Genomic DNA, 20,076 nt, shown 5'->3' with positions numbered 1-20,076 from the left:
TGATACGACATTCGTTTGTCATTCGTATTTCAAATAATTGAACAAAAAATATCTACATGAACACATATTCCCCCACTGTAACTGAAATAAGCGAAAAATAATAGATTGAATTATTAATAGTAGATAATATTTAATATAATGGGTATAATGATAATAAAACGCAAGATATCCTTAAAAGTATTTTTAAATAGAAATGCTAAAATTAGAAAACGGAAAATAATTATGAAAGATTTAAAATTTTCCACTAATATATTTTTTAATGTATAGGTTTTATTTTTAAAATAAAAAGATTTAATTATCTAACACTTGATGTAGTCAATATCGGCATAATCGGATATTTTACCACATACAAACATTGATGACGTCATCACTTTTAATTAAGTGATTATTTAATAATTTTTTACTTATGAAAGTTTATAACAAATTTGATTATAAAATTTATTAGAATAAATTAAAAATAAATTATTTGGACAAGTTATATTAAGTTTATTGAAATAAGTTAAAAAGTTTATAAAAATTTAATTATTTCCTTAAGTTGTTCGTAAACTTTTTCAAATGTGTCCTAGACATGAGCTTCTATTATGTTTGTGAGAATATAAATTATGTTTGGATTAATTCATTTTGTGCTATTTTTTATTCACATCATATCCTTTAAATATTTTATTTATAGATTTTTGTTAAATTATTATTTCAAATCTTAATCAAAGATGTGCCTATCAGGTGTAACTTTGATTATAATAAATACTAATTCGAAACTATAGATGTAGCTTACATATCAAAATACTATCAGTTGTATGGAGATTATTTTTTTTCCCTTTTTCTAGCGATCAAAGTTTTGAAATCTTTTAGGACATGAAGTATTTTTATAATTGGAAAAACATTTAAAAAAGAAAAATGAACCAACCATATGTGATATGCAACATACGTTCCAACGCACGGTTCCTGACAATCCACGCCACATCACAAGGGACCGAAAAACTGAAATAATATTATCTGTTAATATGCCTAAATACAAAGTAGTGTTGGCCAATAATCAATCTTGTATGACTAAACACTGAGGTCAGTCTTTGAAATTATATAGATTAGGTATTTTAGAACTTGTTTGATGGGTAGAATAAAGAAGATAGGATTATTATTTTTTTGATTCAGTGTTTGCTAAGTTAATAAAATAAAATGAATATGATAGGATACATTTGTTTTTCGTCTCCTCATTTGAACTCTCTACCACTATTCAACTCTTAAGTGTTGTTGCCATTTTTCAAATTATTGTTGTTAATACTATCTAATATCACCGTAAATTATAATAAGCCTAATCTTTACTAATAATGTTATTACCGTACACAGTTTAATCAATTTGAATGAAGCTACATGTATCATGTTTGATTTCTTCTCCCGCTTTCCCTTAATGGGAAAATCAATTGGTGAAACTATTGTGGATTGTAGCCAGATGATTGTTGCTTGGTTGCCTTTGTGCTTCCCACTTTATCCCATTTTTAAAGCTCTACTTTTATAAGTAAACCGACTTGATCACACAATCGGTTTATCGATCATCGGTTCAATTCGATTTTAGAAGTCATGCTTTAACTCATGCATGTTTGTCCAATAAAAATACAAGTTAAGAATAATTAAACTCCCCTCCAACTTGAGGGGCAATTAATGTTAAAAAATTTTAACCAAGCATTAAAATTGTAGGCGGCTACCATTTGCACTGAAATAATCAAAATTACTTTCACCTGCAATGCCAAATATTAAGTAAAATTAGAGGTTGAAATTGAATTGTGTGCACCGTCTGTTACATGCCATAAATTGATATATAGGAACATTTGTTTCTATTTGTACAAGTTGATTATCTAGTGGTCAAAAGAAAAATTTATCCATTGCACCGATTGAGGTCAACAGCTTTGTAGGAAGTTAGCTTAGCAATTAAGATTAGTAATGTTATTTTATGTGAAACATTTGCTTATAAAAGGACTAGTCTTGTATGTTGTAATATGATCGGAGAAATTTCAAAAATCTAAACTACAATCTTATAAAAAAATAATATGTAAGATTTGATATGTGAAACTCAGAAAATGTGGGATAATATTTTTTTTTTATTATTATTACAAACCTCGTTAATAAGATTAGGATGTATAGAGAAGACATTTCTAAAAATAAAATAGTAGAAAAAACTCTACACACTATGCCGATAAAGTTTAATCATGTAATGACTATAATAATTGAATCTCACAACATAGATACAATGACCGTTGCATACTTATAAGGTAGCATTGAAAGTCATGTGAGGAAAATTTTGGAGAAGACAGCAAAAGTAAATGAAGAAGCCTTAAAGAGTCAAGTGAATTTTAATAACGTTAGATAATTCGGCCAAAGCGGAGAAAGTAAAGGTGATGATAATATCAATAATAAAGGAAAAGGCAACTTTATAGGTAAAGGTCATGACAATTTTAAAAGAAGAGGACGTAACAATTTCAATCAATGGAGATGCAACAATTTCAAATCACCAAATCAAAGAAAAGGTGAAAACAATGCTTGGCCCGCTAACTGTTGAAGAGGTAGAGGTGGTTATTACCAAAAAAAGAAGCAATTTCAATTGTTTTCATTGTGAAAAGTTTGGTCAGAAAGCAACAAATTGAAAATTTTGACAATAGGCAAATGTTGCAAAAAAATTAGTGTCAAGATGTTAGTGAAAATTCAAATAACACGCAAAGTTTATTTTTGGCAAGAAATAATTTTTCAAAAGATGAAAACATTTGGTATTTAGATATTGAGTGCAGTAATCTTGTGTGGAAAGAAATTGTTTTCTTTTCTAGATGAAACAGTGAAGTCTATAGCAAAATTTGGCAACAAGACCAATATTCTAATTTTAGGATCGAATCACGAGTAAACTAAAAGATGGTACTCATAATTTCATCGCTAATGTTTTATATGCTCTCGGTCTTCATCACAATCTATTGAGCATGCGACAACTATTATAGAAAGGCTATAACATGCAGATTCATCATGGAATTTGCAAATTGATTAACAAGAATAAGAGATTTATTGTCAAGGTAGAAATGACTCCAAATTGTTTATTTTCTTTGAAAATTCAACATGAAAAATGTTCTTACTTGCGTTATGTCATACCAAATGATGATTGGTTATGACATATGTATTTTTGACACTTTTATTTTTCTAGATTGAATTATCTATCAAAAAAGGAATATGTGTGTGGTATGCCTATTGTAAATATTTCCAATAGTATTTGTGAGACTTGCCCATTGGGAAAGAAGCATAAAGAATCATTTCTTACAAGAAAATCATAGAGAGCAAAGAAGCTATTGCAGATTGTTCACTCGTACTTGTACATAGTTCAAATTCCAACACATGGTAATAGCAAGTACTTTAATATCTTTATTGATTATTTTAACAGAAAAATGCGTATTTCTTGAAGCAGAAATTAGAAACTTGTGATGCCTTTAAGTCATTTAAGGCATTTGTAAAAAATAAAGTGGTTGTAATATTAAAGCACTGAGGATAGATAGAGGCTAAAAATACCTTACATGTGTAGATTTCTTTGACTAGCACGAAGTTCAACATCAGTGAACAACAAGATACATTACTCAGCAAAATGAAGTATAAAAAAGGAACAAGGTGAGATGCATGTTAAAGGCGAAACAAGTACCCAAAGAATTTTAAGCAGAAGTAGTTACTATTTTTATGTATATTTTGAATAGGTACCCAACAAAAAATGTTCAAGACATGACATCAGAAAAGCTTAGGGCAGAAGGAGACCACCAATTCGACATCTCAAAATTTTTGGGTGTATAGCATACGCCGATGTACCAGATCTGCTAAAGAAGAAGCTTGATGATAAAGGATAAAAATGTGTTCATTGGCTATTATACAAATTCAAAGGCATGCAAACTTTACAATCCACTAATAAAGAAAGTAATTATCAGTAAATATGTGACATTTGATGAAGAAAGAGTATAGGATTAGTTCTTAAAGTCCTAAAAAAACTCATGTTGATTTCTGACAGTTATGAAAAGAAGATAGATAAGCATATCTAGCATCTCATGTGCTAGAATCCTCTAGCAGACCACAAAGTTGTAATTAATTACTAACCAAATTATAGGACTATGTTGTGGATAATGATAATGACCTATCTGATGAGGAGATTATCAATTTTACCTTAATTTCAAATTATGAGCCAATGACTTTTGAAGAAGCTACAAATTATCAGCACAGTGAAAAGGATGCACAAAATTTAGTACAAGCACAACAGAGAAATTGATCGCTTCAAAGCAAGGTTAGTAGCAAAATGGTACAAGCAAAAGTCTAGTATTAATTATTTTGAGGTATTTGCTCCTATTGCGAGATTATATACAATTTGTATAATTTTATCTATTTCAACTCAAAATAATTAGAAAATATATCAAATGGATGTTAAATTTTCCTTTCTAAATAGTACTTTGGAAAAAGAAGAGTATGTTGAGTAACCAACAGAATATATGATTGAAAAAAAAAAGAAGATAAGGTCTATAAAGCATTGTATGGCTTGAAACAGATACTCAAAGTATGGTAGGAGAATATTCTTATTATATACTTTTATATTATCAAAGTTGTTGATCTTATAATATTCTTATTATATACCTTTATGTTGATTATTTAATCTTTGTTGACAATAATCTAAAGATGATTGTAAAATTTAAGGAAGTTATGATTATATGCTTTGAGATAACAAATTTAGGCTTAATGTCATATTTTCTTAGCATTAAAATAGTTCAACAAGATGATGAAATTTTCATTTTTTAAAAGAAATATGTTGAAGACATTTTACAAAAATTCAAGATGGAGAATTCAAAGTCAATCTCTACACCAGTTGAAGAAAATTTGAAATTGACAAGAGATAGTGATGAAAAAAGAGTTTACTCAACATACTATAAAAGCTTAATTAGAAGTTTCAGATGTTTAACTGCCACAAGACCAAATATTATGTTTGGAGTTAAATTGTTCAACAAATTCATAGAAGAGCCATGTGTTTGTCATTTGCAAGGAGCAGAGAGAATTATAAAACATATGAAAGGTACTTTAATTGAGGGAATTTTTATGTTAGTAATAATGATGTAAAGCATGTTGGATATAAAGATAGTAATTGGGTAGGAGAAATTGAGATAAGAAAAAATACCGTAGGATATGCATTTCATTTAAGAACTTGTGTAGTTTCATGGTCTTCAAAAAAATAGGTAATTGTTACACTTTCTACTACTGAAATAAAGTATATTGCAACTACCAGTTGTGCTATGCAAGTCGTATGAATGAGAAGAATGCTTAAATGATGCATCAAAAGTAAAATACTTCCATCAAGATATTTCGTGATAACAAATTTGCAATTACACTATGCACAAATCTCATTTTTCAGAAATAATCCAAACATATTGATATCCGGTTCTACAAAATTTGAGAGCTAGTAGCTAATAAGAAAGTGAAAATTAATTACTATCATACTAAAGATTAAATTTTAAATATGTTCATAAACTATCAAAAGATTGAGTTATTTTATAAATTAAAAAAAATTAGAATGATATACGCTTAATTTAAGAAAAATAATGTTAAAAAATTTTAATCAAAAGCTATAAAACTGTGAGCGCTTACTAGCCACACTAAAACAATCAAAATTACTTACACCTGTAACGCCACATATTAAAAAAAAATAGGAGATTGAAATTGAATTGTGTGCTCTGCCTTTTTACATTTCACAAATTGATATACAGGAAAATTTGTTTTTATTTGTACATGATGACTGGTTAGTAGCCATAAGAAACTGTTGTCGATTGCATTGATTGAGGCCAACAGCTTTGCATAGAGTTAGCTTAGCAATTAAGAATAATAATGTTATTTTATTTAAAATATTTGCCTATAAAAAGTCAAATTTTGTATGTTGTTATACAATATAAGAATATTGATGAATAAATATCAAAATGAAAAACTCTTTCTTCTATGAATCTTCTTTAGTGTGCTAGAATTATGAATAGTCAATTTATAACAGTCAAACTAGTTTTAGAATGAATATTATTATAAGTTAGTTAATAATTATATTTAGCTATTTGCTTAGTTTATTTTATCTTATCATTTTTCTACAATCCTCACTAAATATGTTATAGTAGTAACTATCTGTTTAATAAATAAGTTTATCTCATTAGTTAGAATTTTTTCATACCCCACTGTTTTAAACTATCATAAAATGTAATTCAAAGATATTGAATAATTATTTTAATTATTATACCATTTTGGATTATTGCATTGATGCTATATTATTTATTTTAATCATACATTGTTTACTCTATATTTTTTAATTACTAATAGAATTTTGACTTATAATTAAAAATTGACAGGAGTTTAAAATAACTAATAAATTAGAAATTATAATTATCTAAAAATATACTTTTGGCCCTAAATTTTCAAATTTTAATTTTATTAAATACTTTTAATTTAATAAATTAAGTTTTTACCTTGAACTTGATGCGCCAAAACAAACAACAATCAATTGGTAATTTACTTATTCATAGATGTATTTTGACCAGTACATGAAATATATCCAGCTCAAGCTCTCAGTGTCAGTGGAACACATAAAGTAATATAAAATATTTTATGTCACAAGTTTGAGTTTATTTAATTTTTATAGGATAAAATCAATGTAATTTTATTTTGAGTGTTCTTAGGATTTTTTTTATGAATATAACGTTGTTTGTATAATACAGTTGTTTTATTAACTTATATACTATTTTTATTCTTAAAAGTATATCAACTCTTTTATAGTGTATGTAATTGTTTCATATTTATCCAACTTTTTTGAAATATTTATTTTCAATTTAACTCATCAGCCAAAGATATCACATATATCACTGACCAAGTCATCCGCACAACATGTTACCACCATGTTCCTTGCTCCTTTGTTTCATTACTCGTGCAATATTCCAATCAAAGCAGTGTAAAAGAGGGGCAGAATTAAGACAAAAATTTGATAGATGGTTAAAAAAAATATTGATTTTTTTTTATTTTACTATCATCGATTAAAAGATTAAATTTTATTGTACTTGACTACTTGTACACTAATTTTTTTCAGCTAATATCACTGAGCATAGTTGTTAGAACAACTCCTTAAATTAGAGTTGGTGGCTATATTTTCTTTGAAAAATGCTTATTTGTTTGAATTAGTGTCGTATGAAAATTATATACAAATCCAACCCCCTTTGATTTTCCTCAAAGTTATTTTATTTATTATTTTTTAATTCAATAACTGTCCAATGAATATTTTGTAATATATTTGTAGAGAAAACACTTTCATACTGTGAAGCAATGCTAAGATAAATTTATTTAATAAAGTACAAAATTAGGATATAACATAAGAGATATTATTGGTTCTGATCTCTAATTAAAATCAGCAATTTAATCTCATTAATCACTGCCGATTTTAGTTATTGAGATAACGTAATAGTTACCAAGATAAATATAGATATTCATATTGAAGAACGCCACCAATATTTCTTTTCTTTTCTTTTTCAATCTCTGCTATTATATCATTTTATTTAAGATTTATTCTTTAACTATTTTGTCGTGCACGTTGAAGAATAATAATTATTGGCACTTGCACCAAATTTATTTACAGATTTCTTCGAATATCATTAGATCGGTTTTATCTAGCATGGTCCACGTCTAAAGTTTCTTATGTGAAGCAATTCAATTTTTTTCGCAGGATATATGAATATAAAAATCGACGGTCATGATCAATGGAATTTTTATATATTTTAATCCGTAGCAGTGATGATACTTCGATGTTGAAAGGGTCAGGGTATTGGTAATGATAGTCTGTTTCCTCAAATGATCAAAGTGGATTTATGATTATAAATATTGGTTCATTTCTTCCTTTTCTTTATAGAATCGCCTCTTAATAATAATAATCTGAGGTTTTTCTTCTTTTTTATGTATTTTGGTGCTGTTAAACTGCATGTTTTTTCAGGCAATTTTGGGTCTGAAGTTTATATAATGCTAATGATATTACATCCATTTACTGTGACATGAAACTTGATTGTATGTGCTCCATCCGAGTTATTTTTCATTATGGTATCTTTTGTTTATTTAATTATATAGTATATTTGTTTAACATCAGAACTTGCCAAGAAGAGGAGGAACTCTTGCTCTGTACTGTTAGACGTTATTGTGTATAACAAACCTTAACATATTAAATAAATGGATTCAGATACAATTTTATTATTCATAAGTACCAATAAAAAAATATCATCAAGAACTATATAGCAACAAAATTCAAATTGGCACACATAAGAAAGTTGTAACCTTCCCAATGCTAAAATCCACCATTTACTCACAAACTGGGCTTTACTTTTCCATTTTTCATTTTTCATTTATTCAGATTATGTACATATGTCAAGACCGAAAAAAGAAAAAATATGCACATATGCCGCATTTGACGTCATAAAAAATTAAAAACAATCAAAATCGTATAATGGCGATGTTTAAAGATAAAAGGTAAATAAATAAATAGTGATTATGCATGGGATTTTAATTGACCTAGTCAAACTTTCATTTCATTGTGTTTTCTCGGAAGACAATTTTGTACTGCTTGCGCACGTGAAAATTTATTTTAATTAATAAAGCGATTAATCAAAGTATTACAATAATCTAATCAGTAATCTACCTATTGTTAACCAAGTATCAGAACATAAGTAGATTGTTGATTAATTGTACGAAAATTTTGGTAAAATTCGTTTGATACTTGACTATTTTGATCCATTTTCATTCTCAAAAGGAGAGGAGTTAGGTAATTGCCATTCTATCCCTTACTAGTTACTACTAGGTTTCTCGTTTAGGAAGCCTCAAACCATACTAAAGGCCAAAACTTACTGCAGCATCATCAATTGTGACTTAACTACTGTTACATTATTCATAAGTCATTATCAAGTTGACCAAAAAAAATTATGTCAACTGATCTTGCTGCAACTTTTTTTTTTTCATTTTTTTTATCAATAACATTTAAAAGAACAACCTTTAAAAGAATGCTATTTTATCGGTGACCATTAAAAGAATAATATTTAAATATTTTATATAGTAAGGGCATTTTCAGAATTATCACGAGGAATATGTGTCATGAATCAAACATACTTTAAAGTTATTCTCAGAAATTCCGAAACAGGTTCCCAGTAATTTCAAATATTAAAATTGATTTTTCTAAAGCACTCAAAATTCTTGCCACAATATTCCAAGGAATGTAATTAGAAACGTTTAGACAAAGGTTTTCTTCAGAAAATATAAACATTAGATGATATGATACCTTCTAGCTAAGTCGAGATGTTATAAACATACTTTGATTTGGATGAAAATTTCACGATGAGTACACTATTTCCATTCTGAAGTTGCAGCACCTTTGTGTGATTGTCAAACAGTATTTTCAGTATAGTGTCCATTAAACGAGCAGATGCCATAATGTAATGGTTACACTTATTTGTAGGTCATACCGTGAATTATTTAGAAAAAGGATTGAAGGAGAATCTTCAAGCACTAATGAAACTACAGAAAATTTATTTTCCCTAACTCAACTGTACAAATCTGATAAATACAGCTAGCTATATGTATCCACAAGTAAATGGAATTTATCAATTCTTATTCTACACATACCAGATTCCTATTGTTGCTGAATTTTGTTGATGTGTGCTGTGTGATGAAAGCCAAACTATTAAGTGGATAACCACCAAAAGTCATTGTGACTTGTGCACTCTGAATTAACTTTGAAAAATTGGTAAACCTTGTCAAACAATTTAGAGAAACAATCAGCCTGCTTCAATAGCAACTCCTGCCACAATTCCTGTATCAGCAGTTCACAAAATCAGTTATTAGGATCTATAACTATAAACCAAGTTTGATGTTTCATCGGGCAACAAAACTGCAATGAGAATAAACTGTCACCTCCCAAAAGAAATACAGGGAAATAAACCTGCTGCTCAATTACACTGCTTCACCTAATTTAGGCAGACAGCTATACAAAAAAGACCAACAATTCCTAGGCCTATGCATGCATATTTAATGGCGAGTGGAATGGAATGGATTTACCATTCTATTGTTTGGGTGTTTGTATGCTGGAAAGGAAATAGGAATGGTGCCATTCCATAGCCCCAAACCAGAAGAGAACAATTTTAAATTCTAGCTAGGTCTTTGTTTCTTGTGACTCTGAAGTTTCAAGCTATATGGGCACATAAGAAAGAAATAAAACAGATCAGTGCTCAAGCAAGCAGTTGCAAGTTCACTATCAACACATGTAATACAGATGTAATTCAAAAAAAATGGTCAAAAGCAGCTTGAATAGTAACTTCAAAAGAACAAGATGTTTTTCAACTAAAAGCTCTTCTTGCAGCAGTTCTGGTTGTATACTTTTCTGAACACATAATAAGCTAATCTAACCATACATTTTGTCTCATAGAAAGATGGAACATTGAAATAGGACTGTAACTCTAGATAAGAAGTCAGCAGAATTGATATCATACAAGCAATTACCACAATCATTGATAATTTAATCAACAAACAAACAACTTGTACAGATTGACTAAGACTAAGGTAGTTAAATCGGGATTCCAGGGGTAAATCGTAAGATCTGTTTTTTAAATCATAAATTGAATCGTAAGATTTAAGATCAATAATTTAAAACATAAAAAACACAAATATAAGGGCATGGTAACATAAAGAAACATCAAAACATCTAATATATTAACATTTTGAAGTCAAATAGTATATAGCTAACAACGTGACATACACTTGTAAGCAAGTTAGGATTCAAATCATAACATTCAGTTACATTAACAAAAAAAAGTGACTGCTCAAATTTAACATATAGCCTTTCAAAAAGATAAACAAAAACTTAGGAGGACCCATTTGTCTCCCCAAACAGCAAACAACAAGCAAAAAGAGTAGGAGAAGACAAATAGAAAATCGGAACCGTCGCAAAGGAAGGAGGGACCACCAGAAATCTTGAGTAGAGAGTGAGAAGTTGAGAGAACCACAATAATACACTAGGAGCCAAAGAAAATAGCATCCAAACAGTGTGGAGAAGTGGAGTAGAGCACGGGAATGAGAAAACAAAGCCTTTCTCTGAATATAAAGCAGTGGGTTGACCGGCAGAGGGAGTATCAAGTGGAAACCTCCCTTTTCAGATAAAAAATTAAAAAAAAAGGTTGTTAGGCTTTTTAGTGAACTAGGTCACGCTGACCCGACCCAATTTGCAACCCAACCCAATTCATGCACGACCCAGTTTGTGCCAGAATCATGCACCACCATTCACAATCGCAATTCAGCCCCAATTCGTGTGATTCATGCAATTCCAGCAATGATTCCGGATGAAATTGATTCTCCCCTACGATGCATATCCCTGAGTTAAGGAACTGAATTGAATCGGTAGTATCATATCACGAATCGTGCAATACTAACTATCATGGCTAAGACAACCATATCATTCTGCCAAATGATAAAAATATTAAATATACTTCCTATAACTCACTGAAAACACTTGAAATCATTGAAAAATAACTAATATCAATTTCTAGTAGATTAAGTCTGTTTTCTTAAGGATCAACTTCATTCCTATAAGAAAGAATGGATTCTTTGCTATGTAGATAAACAGCCATTTCTCCAATGCCTACATGCTAAAGTAGAAACCATAATACTGTACATTTAAAGAACAATAAATTAGCAATGACTTACCATTTATGCACTATGTCACACCAAGTTTTGTCTCATGCAGATGATCTTTGGTCATCGCGTTGCTCCTCTTGTCAATATTCTTTTCTTTGTCAAATTCAAAGTCAAGTTGTTTCTCCACAGACTTGACAACTGCTGTTCGCTTGGATCTTAACCTGTATGGCGGGGATGCATCGAATGCCCTATTATTCAGAATGGCACTCCCATTGGCATGCCTTGCGGGGGTCTCAGAGAACCTGCCAGAACCAGAATCATCCTTGTTTCTCTCTGATTCATTCGAGGTGCGTGGATCATCATCCACTTTCAAGACTTTACTAGGACAGGTGAGTGATTGGACTGCACTTTTTCTCCTCCTCAATATGGAAGGAGTATTTGGAAAAGTATAAGCTGCCTTTTTCAATATTGATTCAGGTGTCTCTGTGTACGAATCACTACTCTGGACTCGAGGTGGAGTCAAGAAACCAATAGGTGACAACATTGGGTTCAAACAGTACTCATTCTGCTGGCAAACAAAATTTAAATAGAGAGAATCTAAAGGAACTGAACCATCTAACTGTGGTGGCTCATAACACAAAGAACCACAGGTTGGACTTTCTTGTGAAGATGTTCTGATTAACCTGGTACTGCTCATTTCACCATTAGTTGTACAATGCTCAAAGGTTGAGTTTCCATTGGGTCTAGAATTCTCAGATATTGGCCCATAAGTTATTCCAAAATTAGCTCTGGACACTTGTTCTGAGTTGCTACAGCTAAGATCAATGTTGGATGATCCAGGCTTGCATTCTACACAGTCAGAATCAGCAGATTCATTTGCAGGAACACTTGAAGAATCACCAACTTCTCTAATTGTTCCAGATGACTCAAACTGATTTCTGCCATTGTCATCTAACTTACTAATGGCAGTAGTTTCAGATGATGTTTCAACAGCTGCATTTAATTCTTTATTTGAACAAGCAAGTATTGTTTTAGAAGCAGAACGTCTAATTGTATCTTTGACAGAAACTTGCGGATTGTTCTTCGGAATTGGTGGAAGTCTTCCTGTAGTTAAATAAAAATCCAACTTTTTCTTCAAAGAACTATTCCAGTGATTTTTTATTGCATTATCAGTCCTGCAGAAAAAAAATTCACATGGAAAAATATTAACATTTGTCACAGAATAACTTAAATGGCATCCCATATCACATCACAAGATATATCATGTACTAGGAGGTTGTATAACCAACATATTGTGCCATCCTTCTTACACAACATTATTGTGCATTTATGTTCTTTTTTGTTTCATGTTTCAGTCTTAAGTTAAAACAATTCCTATTCCTGTTTCTATGTAGTTTTTTCTGGTTGTCTTAATGAATTTCTTGTTATATTTTAAAACAAAAAGTGTCAGTACTGAGTAGAATATTTCCTCCTCTTATAGAGAGCAAGAGAAAAACATCCAAGTACCACCACCCCCCCTAAAACAATATAAAAAAACTTCACAATTCACATAATAGCATAAAGATTCGATTCCATGAATTTTTATATGACCTCAATTTCCTTTATAACAACTTAAAAAATAATGAGAATGCAGACCTTCCAGGAAGGACCTTAGCTATTTCAGCCCATTTGTTCCCATATATACGATGAGCATTCATAAGGGCTAATTCCTCCTCCAAAGTCCAGGCATCCTTCTTTATGTCAGGATTAAGATGATTGTGCCACCTAAAAACATTTGAAAAGAAAAAACCAGAGTAATTAGAAAATTCCGTATGCAAAGCAAGTTTTACAAATCAAATCATCACTTTAATCTTATGAAAATTCAGATGGAATGAAGATCTTCAAAAGTTGAAGGTGATATGCAAGAAACAATTCTAAAATTTATATTTAACGATATGGAAGGCAACATCATTTATCATTAAAAAGGATCAAAAGAAATAACTATTACATGATCTTCAATTAACCTACCGCTCTCGACATTGTTTGCCTATTCGTCCAGGTAAAGACTTGGCTATCAAAGACCATTTTGTAGGCCCATATTTTGACACCAGCTCAACAATTTGATCATCCTCCTGTAAGCGGTGCATAAGAAGTTAATGCTTGAATGAAATTGTAGGAAAAATTCAAAAGAAGAAAAGGACTAGGTTTCAACCTTCTGTGTCCAAGGTCCTTTAACAAGATCAGGATTAAGAACTTTTTGCCATCTGTGAAGACACTGAACTTCTGATCTATCAGGAAAAAACTCAGCTGCATTTCACATTTTAAATTAGTGTCATGTAAGTGAGAACAATGCTATCATCAAAACCAAATGAACAAATTTCCAATTCAAGGATATGACAATTCTCCATTACAGAACAAATTACAAACAAACATTATAATGAAAGGCAAAAATCGAGTTTCAAAAGTTTTAATTTTATTTGTTTCTCATGCTAACTTTTCTGAGTTCCAAAGAAGTTGAAAACTAACTATAAACTACCTTCATGAGTCAACCTTATGTCTTTCAAATTGTATAAATCTTTTTCAAGTGCACTATTCTATGGCTCCACTCTAGTAACAATAAAACCATCAATAATAATTAAATAATTTGTTAATAACAGCATAAAAGTTTCATTGCATATGGTTTTCATGTTCCTTAAAGATTAAAACACCACCAGGTGAATCTTCTATGAGTTCTATCTGAAAACAGATGAAGGATGGGTCTGCTTAACTAATTGAAAACACTGATGAGGAACTGTGCAAAACAATATTTATCATGTTACTTATGAATTTTAGTTAAATTAATCTAGAAATCTGCAATCATATCTGTGCAATTCAAGTATCTCAGGTAACTTCAAGTATTCACTCTGGTAATAATCAAGTATGCATCGCAGTTATAAACTTGTAAACCACATTGAAAGGTCATCGCTAAATTAATGAACTACATATCTCCACGGTCAAAGCAGTGTGGCAATAACAAGTGATGCCAGAGGCACTAACTAGGGTAAATATAAATAGTACCGATTTTCTTCCAACTCTTTCCCTTATAAGCTGCAACAGCATTCCTTAATGTCTCATCCTGCAGCATTTTGAAGAAAACATAAAGAGAAAATTAGTATCATTAGTTTGTGTAGAAGCAGTGATAAATGACAAGGACAAGCATAACACATCTTGGACTACATTTACACAAAATCAATTGAGCAGAATTAATTATTTAATCAGCTTGCTTGCAAGCCATAACATATTTAACCAAAAGTTATAAGTAAAAAAGAATAGCCGTTTCCAGAGAGAACTACTAACCTCCTGTGCCGTCCAGCCACCCTTAGCACGCCTTATAGGGCCAGTGGTCCTACTGCACCAAAAATACTCATATGATGAAAATCAATGGACTGAAGTTCACAGCAAAGATTAAAATTGGATGAAATTTCAAGAGTATAATGGCAGAAAAGATAGGCATAAAACATGAGTAAACCACACGGCCCACAGGGTACAATATCATGACCATGATTCATGACTAATACTGCAATGAAAAGGTAAAGAACTTAATGGATGTTACCGATGCGAAGGCGATGTGGATGCAGGGCTACATATCCCTGGAGACTTGTGAATTGCACTGCCACTGCCTTCAGATACTGATGAGCAAGAAGCAGCAGTGGATTGCTTATTCTCCTGACAACACTCTTCTGATTTCTCCTCAGCCATACCCTTATAAAACCCAAAATCCCAATCCTAGTCAACAAACCAATGCATAAATATTAAACGAAAACGAATACAAAACAAAGCAAAAATCCCCAGAACAACCAACCATAAAAAAAACCCTAAAACCCCAGCTCAAATTGAAAAATTTACCAAACATTCAAAGTGAAACACAAATTCAATTACAACCCAGATCTTAGAAATTGTTATCAGATCAAAACCTTCAACCCCCCACTCCCTCTCCTTCCAAAAGGAAACATATATCAAACACGGAACGTTCCAACAAAGAGCAATTCGAAGTCCTTTGTTGGAAAATAAACGCAAGGACTCGATCAAATTAATAAAAACAAATTAATAGCTGAATTTTGCGGAGTAAATAAAAAACAGAAACAGAAAAAAAAAGAAAAAAAAAACAGAAATCAAAAACAAATATCGTGAATTTCTCCGAACAGTGAAGTACCTAAGCTTGCAGAGAAGTGGCGGGAATCGAAGTGAAGCTCATAGAAGAGAGACCAGGATTGCTTCTCTCTCTCTCTCTCTCTCTCTCTCTCTCTCTCTCTCTAAGCTAAGGTTTCGAAAAATCCTCGAACGTTGAAACAATGGAAAATTGAAATTTAATTAAAAAAATAGAAATTCAACTTTATTCATTTATTTATATTTTATTCACTTATTTATATATGTAACGCATACACATATAATAAAATGTGCGCACCGACGTCGCCGTTAGGTACCGTTACTGGTGCGGGGTGTTGTTTTCAGAGCCCGTCAGTTAACGGCTGTCCCTAAACGTTAGGGGAACAAAAGTTTGAAACTCAAACGGCAACGGCACTCAAGGCGTGACGGCGATAAATGTCGAACAAGTTTTAGGAGCAGATTAGTTTCTAATTGATTTTCAGCCGTTAGATGAGAAAAGTGGTGACCGATGTGAGGTTTAAGAAGGAAACGTTCTAACTAATTTGAAGGATTAAAAAGATGTATTGATTATCAATTAATTTGTTAGGATTGAAAAAGATGTACTGTATCTTCTAAAAAATCTATCAAACAATATATTTTATACTTACTTAATTTAAAATATATTATAATTTTATTCTACTAAAGTTAAAAAAAAATCTGTTATTTTGACAACTTTTTTATTTTGTAAAATACTTTTTACAATCAAGTGATGATTTAAATTTGATAAAGGATTACATAACATCCTCCTAACTTGAGAATTAATTTTTTTAAAAAAATATGAATAATTAGGTCACAAATATTTTTTATTAAAGAAATCTATTTAAGTCAACTAGGACCACTCATTTAAATCATTTATTATTGTCTTATTAATAAATAATATATAAAAAAAATTATGATAGTAAAAAATATAATTAAATTAGATAAGATTATATTTTTTATTAAATTTAAATAATAAATATTAACCTATAAATATAAATTATGAGTACTAATTTTTAATGTAAGCATTTTTAAGAGTATTCTTAAGCTTTTAAGGATTAGTTTTTTTCATCATGTCAAATTATCTTTTATGCATTATGTATTTATTTTTTTAATTATATATTCATTTAAATGTTGAGTTATTATAATTTGTTTGTAATTTTATTTAATATAATAAAATATGTATTATTAAAATTATAATATTTAATTTTTAACATTTATTAAATTCATAAAAAATAATATGATGTATTTTTAATTATTTATTTAAAAAATTAATTTAATTCAATGATTCTTATATAGGGCACGAAAAAATTATTAATTATAAGAGTGGTTTTTTTTTAGTAAAATTTATATATCTTTCCTCTGATATGATACAATAATTTAACAATTAAAAAATATAAAAATAAATTATGTCTTATTGTAAAATTAAAATAGACAAATAAGAGAATAAAGAACAAAAGTTAAAGTGAGAGAAAGAATTTCAATTTTATTCAATATAAATAAAATGTTCTATTTATGAACATAAATTTATAATTCAAGAATCTTACTTAAACATGAATTAAATAAATAAGTTTTAGTTTATAAACTTTTAAAGAATACTAGTAAATATGTTCGTGTGTTGCACAGGTTTATTTTATTTTTATTAAATTAATTTATTTTAAAATAAAATATATAATTTAAATATAAATATATGAATATGTTAAAAAAATTTATTATATTAAATATAATTACCTTAACGAAGATTATGAAATATTTTTTGTATATTTTATATATTTTTTATTTTTTTAATAATAAATATTTTTATTTCTTTTATTGATATTATTTTAGACAATGCAACATATAATTAACCATAATTAAATATAGGTTTTGACAAATATAATTTAACATAATTTAATGATTATTTTTTATTAAGAGTCTTGTTTCATTGCACATTCTTAATGTGAGATTGATGTTCCTCAGAAATATAATTGTCATTTCTTCTTTGAGTTGCAAGTAATTAGGAGAAAATCTATTAAAATTTAAAGTATTTAAAAATTCTACGGGATACATCAACTTTTGTTTAATGATTTGATTTTATTTATCACTTATAATTTTAAAAAAACTATTAATAAATAAGTAAGCATAATTTTAATTTATAATTTGTATGATAAAATATTAATTATAAAATTAGTTATGATAAAGTGTGTAATTGAATTATATTAATAAATAAATAAGCAAATATCATCACAGTTTATAATATTAATACTAATATATAAATGAATAAATTTTTATAATTATTCTCTAATTAAAATAAGGAAGTAAATTAATTTTAAAATATGAAATAATTTTAAATAATTATTTGTTAATGTAATAATAATAGAATTAATAAAATTAAGATAATATTTATTAAAATAATAATAGATTTAATAATATGTTGCATCTTAAACAACCAATAAATAAATAAAATTTTAATTTAAATAAATATATATATATATATATATATTATACTGTCATTAAAATATTTATTAGGTATGTAATTATTTTAAAAAATATAAATATAACTTGTTTTTCTCCTACAAAAGCATGAATAATAGTGATAGATTTGATACAAATTAACCTGTTAAAAATAAAATTTAATGCATGATATCATTTTAAAAAAAATACAGCTTTATACTTGCTCAAAAAATTAAATTGAAATATATAACACAATTTAGTGAAACAAACTAAAAAATATCAAACTCAAAAATACATGTACTTATGTGGGTATATAATTATTGACCGCTAACATGATTGTAAAATACAAAGAAAAAGGATAATAATAGAAAGAACGTGAGTAGTTTAATAAAATTGTGTAAACATGACTTATATAAATAAAATGAAATCCTACTTATTGATATATGAAAAGTCAAAAAATAAAAAATTAATATAATAAAAGTTATCTTTTCATTTGTATTATAGTTTACTTGTCTTTTCATTAGAAATTTAATCTAACAATATATAATATAAAAGAATAATTAACATTCAAATGTTAAATAGAAGTTAAAAATAAATATACATTTTTATTTATAATTAAAAGATAACTCAAAAACTTCATCAAATTTTCTTAAAAGTATTTTTGTATAATTTAATTAATATTATTTTTTCTATTTTTAACATTTAACATAAAAAATTGAAATTTATTTAAATTATTTATAATAAATTTTAAAATTTTTTTATTAAATATTACTTACAGTAGTTTTGTTATTATCATTTTTAACATTATATAAATATCAATTATAATAAATTTTTTGTAAATACAATTTAAAAATAACAAATATGAATTAATTATGATTATAATTCTTAAATTATAAAAATTATTAAAGTAATTTTAAATTATCTTATTTGATCTTAACAATATATAATATAAACTAATAATTATGTAAGTATAATTTTTTTATTTTAAAGTAAGTTTTAATTTTTAAAATATATATTAAACTATATATTATATTAACATAATTAATAAAATAATTTAAATTTATAAACTTATTTTTTCATTAGAAATTTAATTTAACAATATATATTATAAACTAATAATTTGATAAATGTAGTATTTTTAATTCAAATTACAATTTAGTTTTGTGAATAAATATTGAAAAATAGATTATATTAAAATATTTAATAAATTAATTTAAATATTTAAAATTATATTTTGATTAGAAATTTAATTTAACAATATATAATATAAACAAATAATTTTATAAATGTGTTTTTTTATTTAAATTATATTTTAATATTTGAAGTACATATTAAAATATAGATTATGTTAAACTAATTAATAAAATAAATAAAATATAAAAATTTATCTTTTATTATAAATTTAATTTAAAAACATATAATATAAACTAATAATTTTGTAAGTTTAATTTTTTTAATTTAAAATATATTTTAGTGTTTGAAGTACATAATAAAATATAAATTATATTAAAATACAGCAATAATTTTAATTCATAAATTATAAAAATATTATAATCAATTTTAATAATGGTAATTTAAGCTAATTTATAGTATAAATATTTATGTTCTCGTTTGTAACATAATATAACCGTCAATACTAATAAACATTCTTTAAATACAATTCAAAAATAATAAGTGTAAATAAAATATAATTTTAATTCATAAGTTATACGTTTGAATTTTAATGCACAAAGTAATAAGTAAGTGCAGTTATTGCAAAAGACTTTATACATTCTGAATTTTAATGTATAGAGTAATAAGTAGATAAAATTACATATATAAAAA

At 27.7% G+C, this 20,076-nt stretch overlaps 1 protein-coding gene across 3 annotated transcripts; it reads right to left on the bottom strand.

The window, feature by feature from the left end:
• Nucleotides 1-9,250: 9,250 nt before the first annotated feature.
• On the bottom strand, nt 9,251-16,058 carry LOC113861658 (transcription factor MYB3R-3-like). Of its 3 annotated transcripts, none has more exons than XM_027494619.1 (9): nt 15,851-16,058; nt 15,251-15,399; nt 14,995-15,046; nt 14,716-14,773; nt 13,871-13,965; nt 13,687-13,790; nt 13,315-13,443; nt 11,749-12,854; nt 9,251-9,862 (listed from the first exon to the last, which is right to left on the bottom strand). In XM_027494619.1, exons 2-8 carry the CDS (start codon nt 15,394-15,396, stop codon nt 11,759-11,761), a joined length of 1,680 nt encoding a protein of 559 aa, XP_027350420.1. In that variant the 5' UTR covers nt 15,397-15,399; nt 15,851-16,058; the 3' UTR covers nt 9,251-9,862; nt 11,749-11,758. The 3 variants fall into 3 exon arrangements, with proteins under 3 accessions (XP_027350420.1, XP_027350421.1, XP_027350422.1); XM_027494620.1 differs by having other exon boundaries at nt 9,386-9,862; nt 15,251-15,423; nt 15,851-16,035; XM_027494621.1 differs by having other exon boundaries at nt 9,432-9,862; nt 14,995-15,043; nt 15,851-16,004.
• Nucleotides 16,059-20,076: the final 4,018 nt, after the last annotated feature.

Source organism: Abrus precatorius, unplaced genomic scaffold, assembly GCF_003935025.1.
Source record: "Abrus precatorius isolate BTA unplaced genomic scaffold, Abrus_2018 Scaffold3, whole genome shotgun sequence".
Classification (NCBI taxonomy): Eukaryota; Viridiplantae; Streptophyta; class Magnoliopsida; order Fabales; family Fabaceae; genus Abrus; species Abrus precatorius.
Note: the sequence above shows the minus strand (reverse complement) of the source record. Positions and strands in the feature narration are given on the sequence as shown.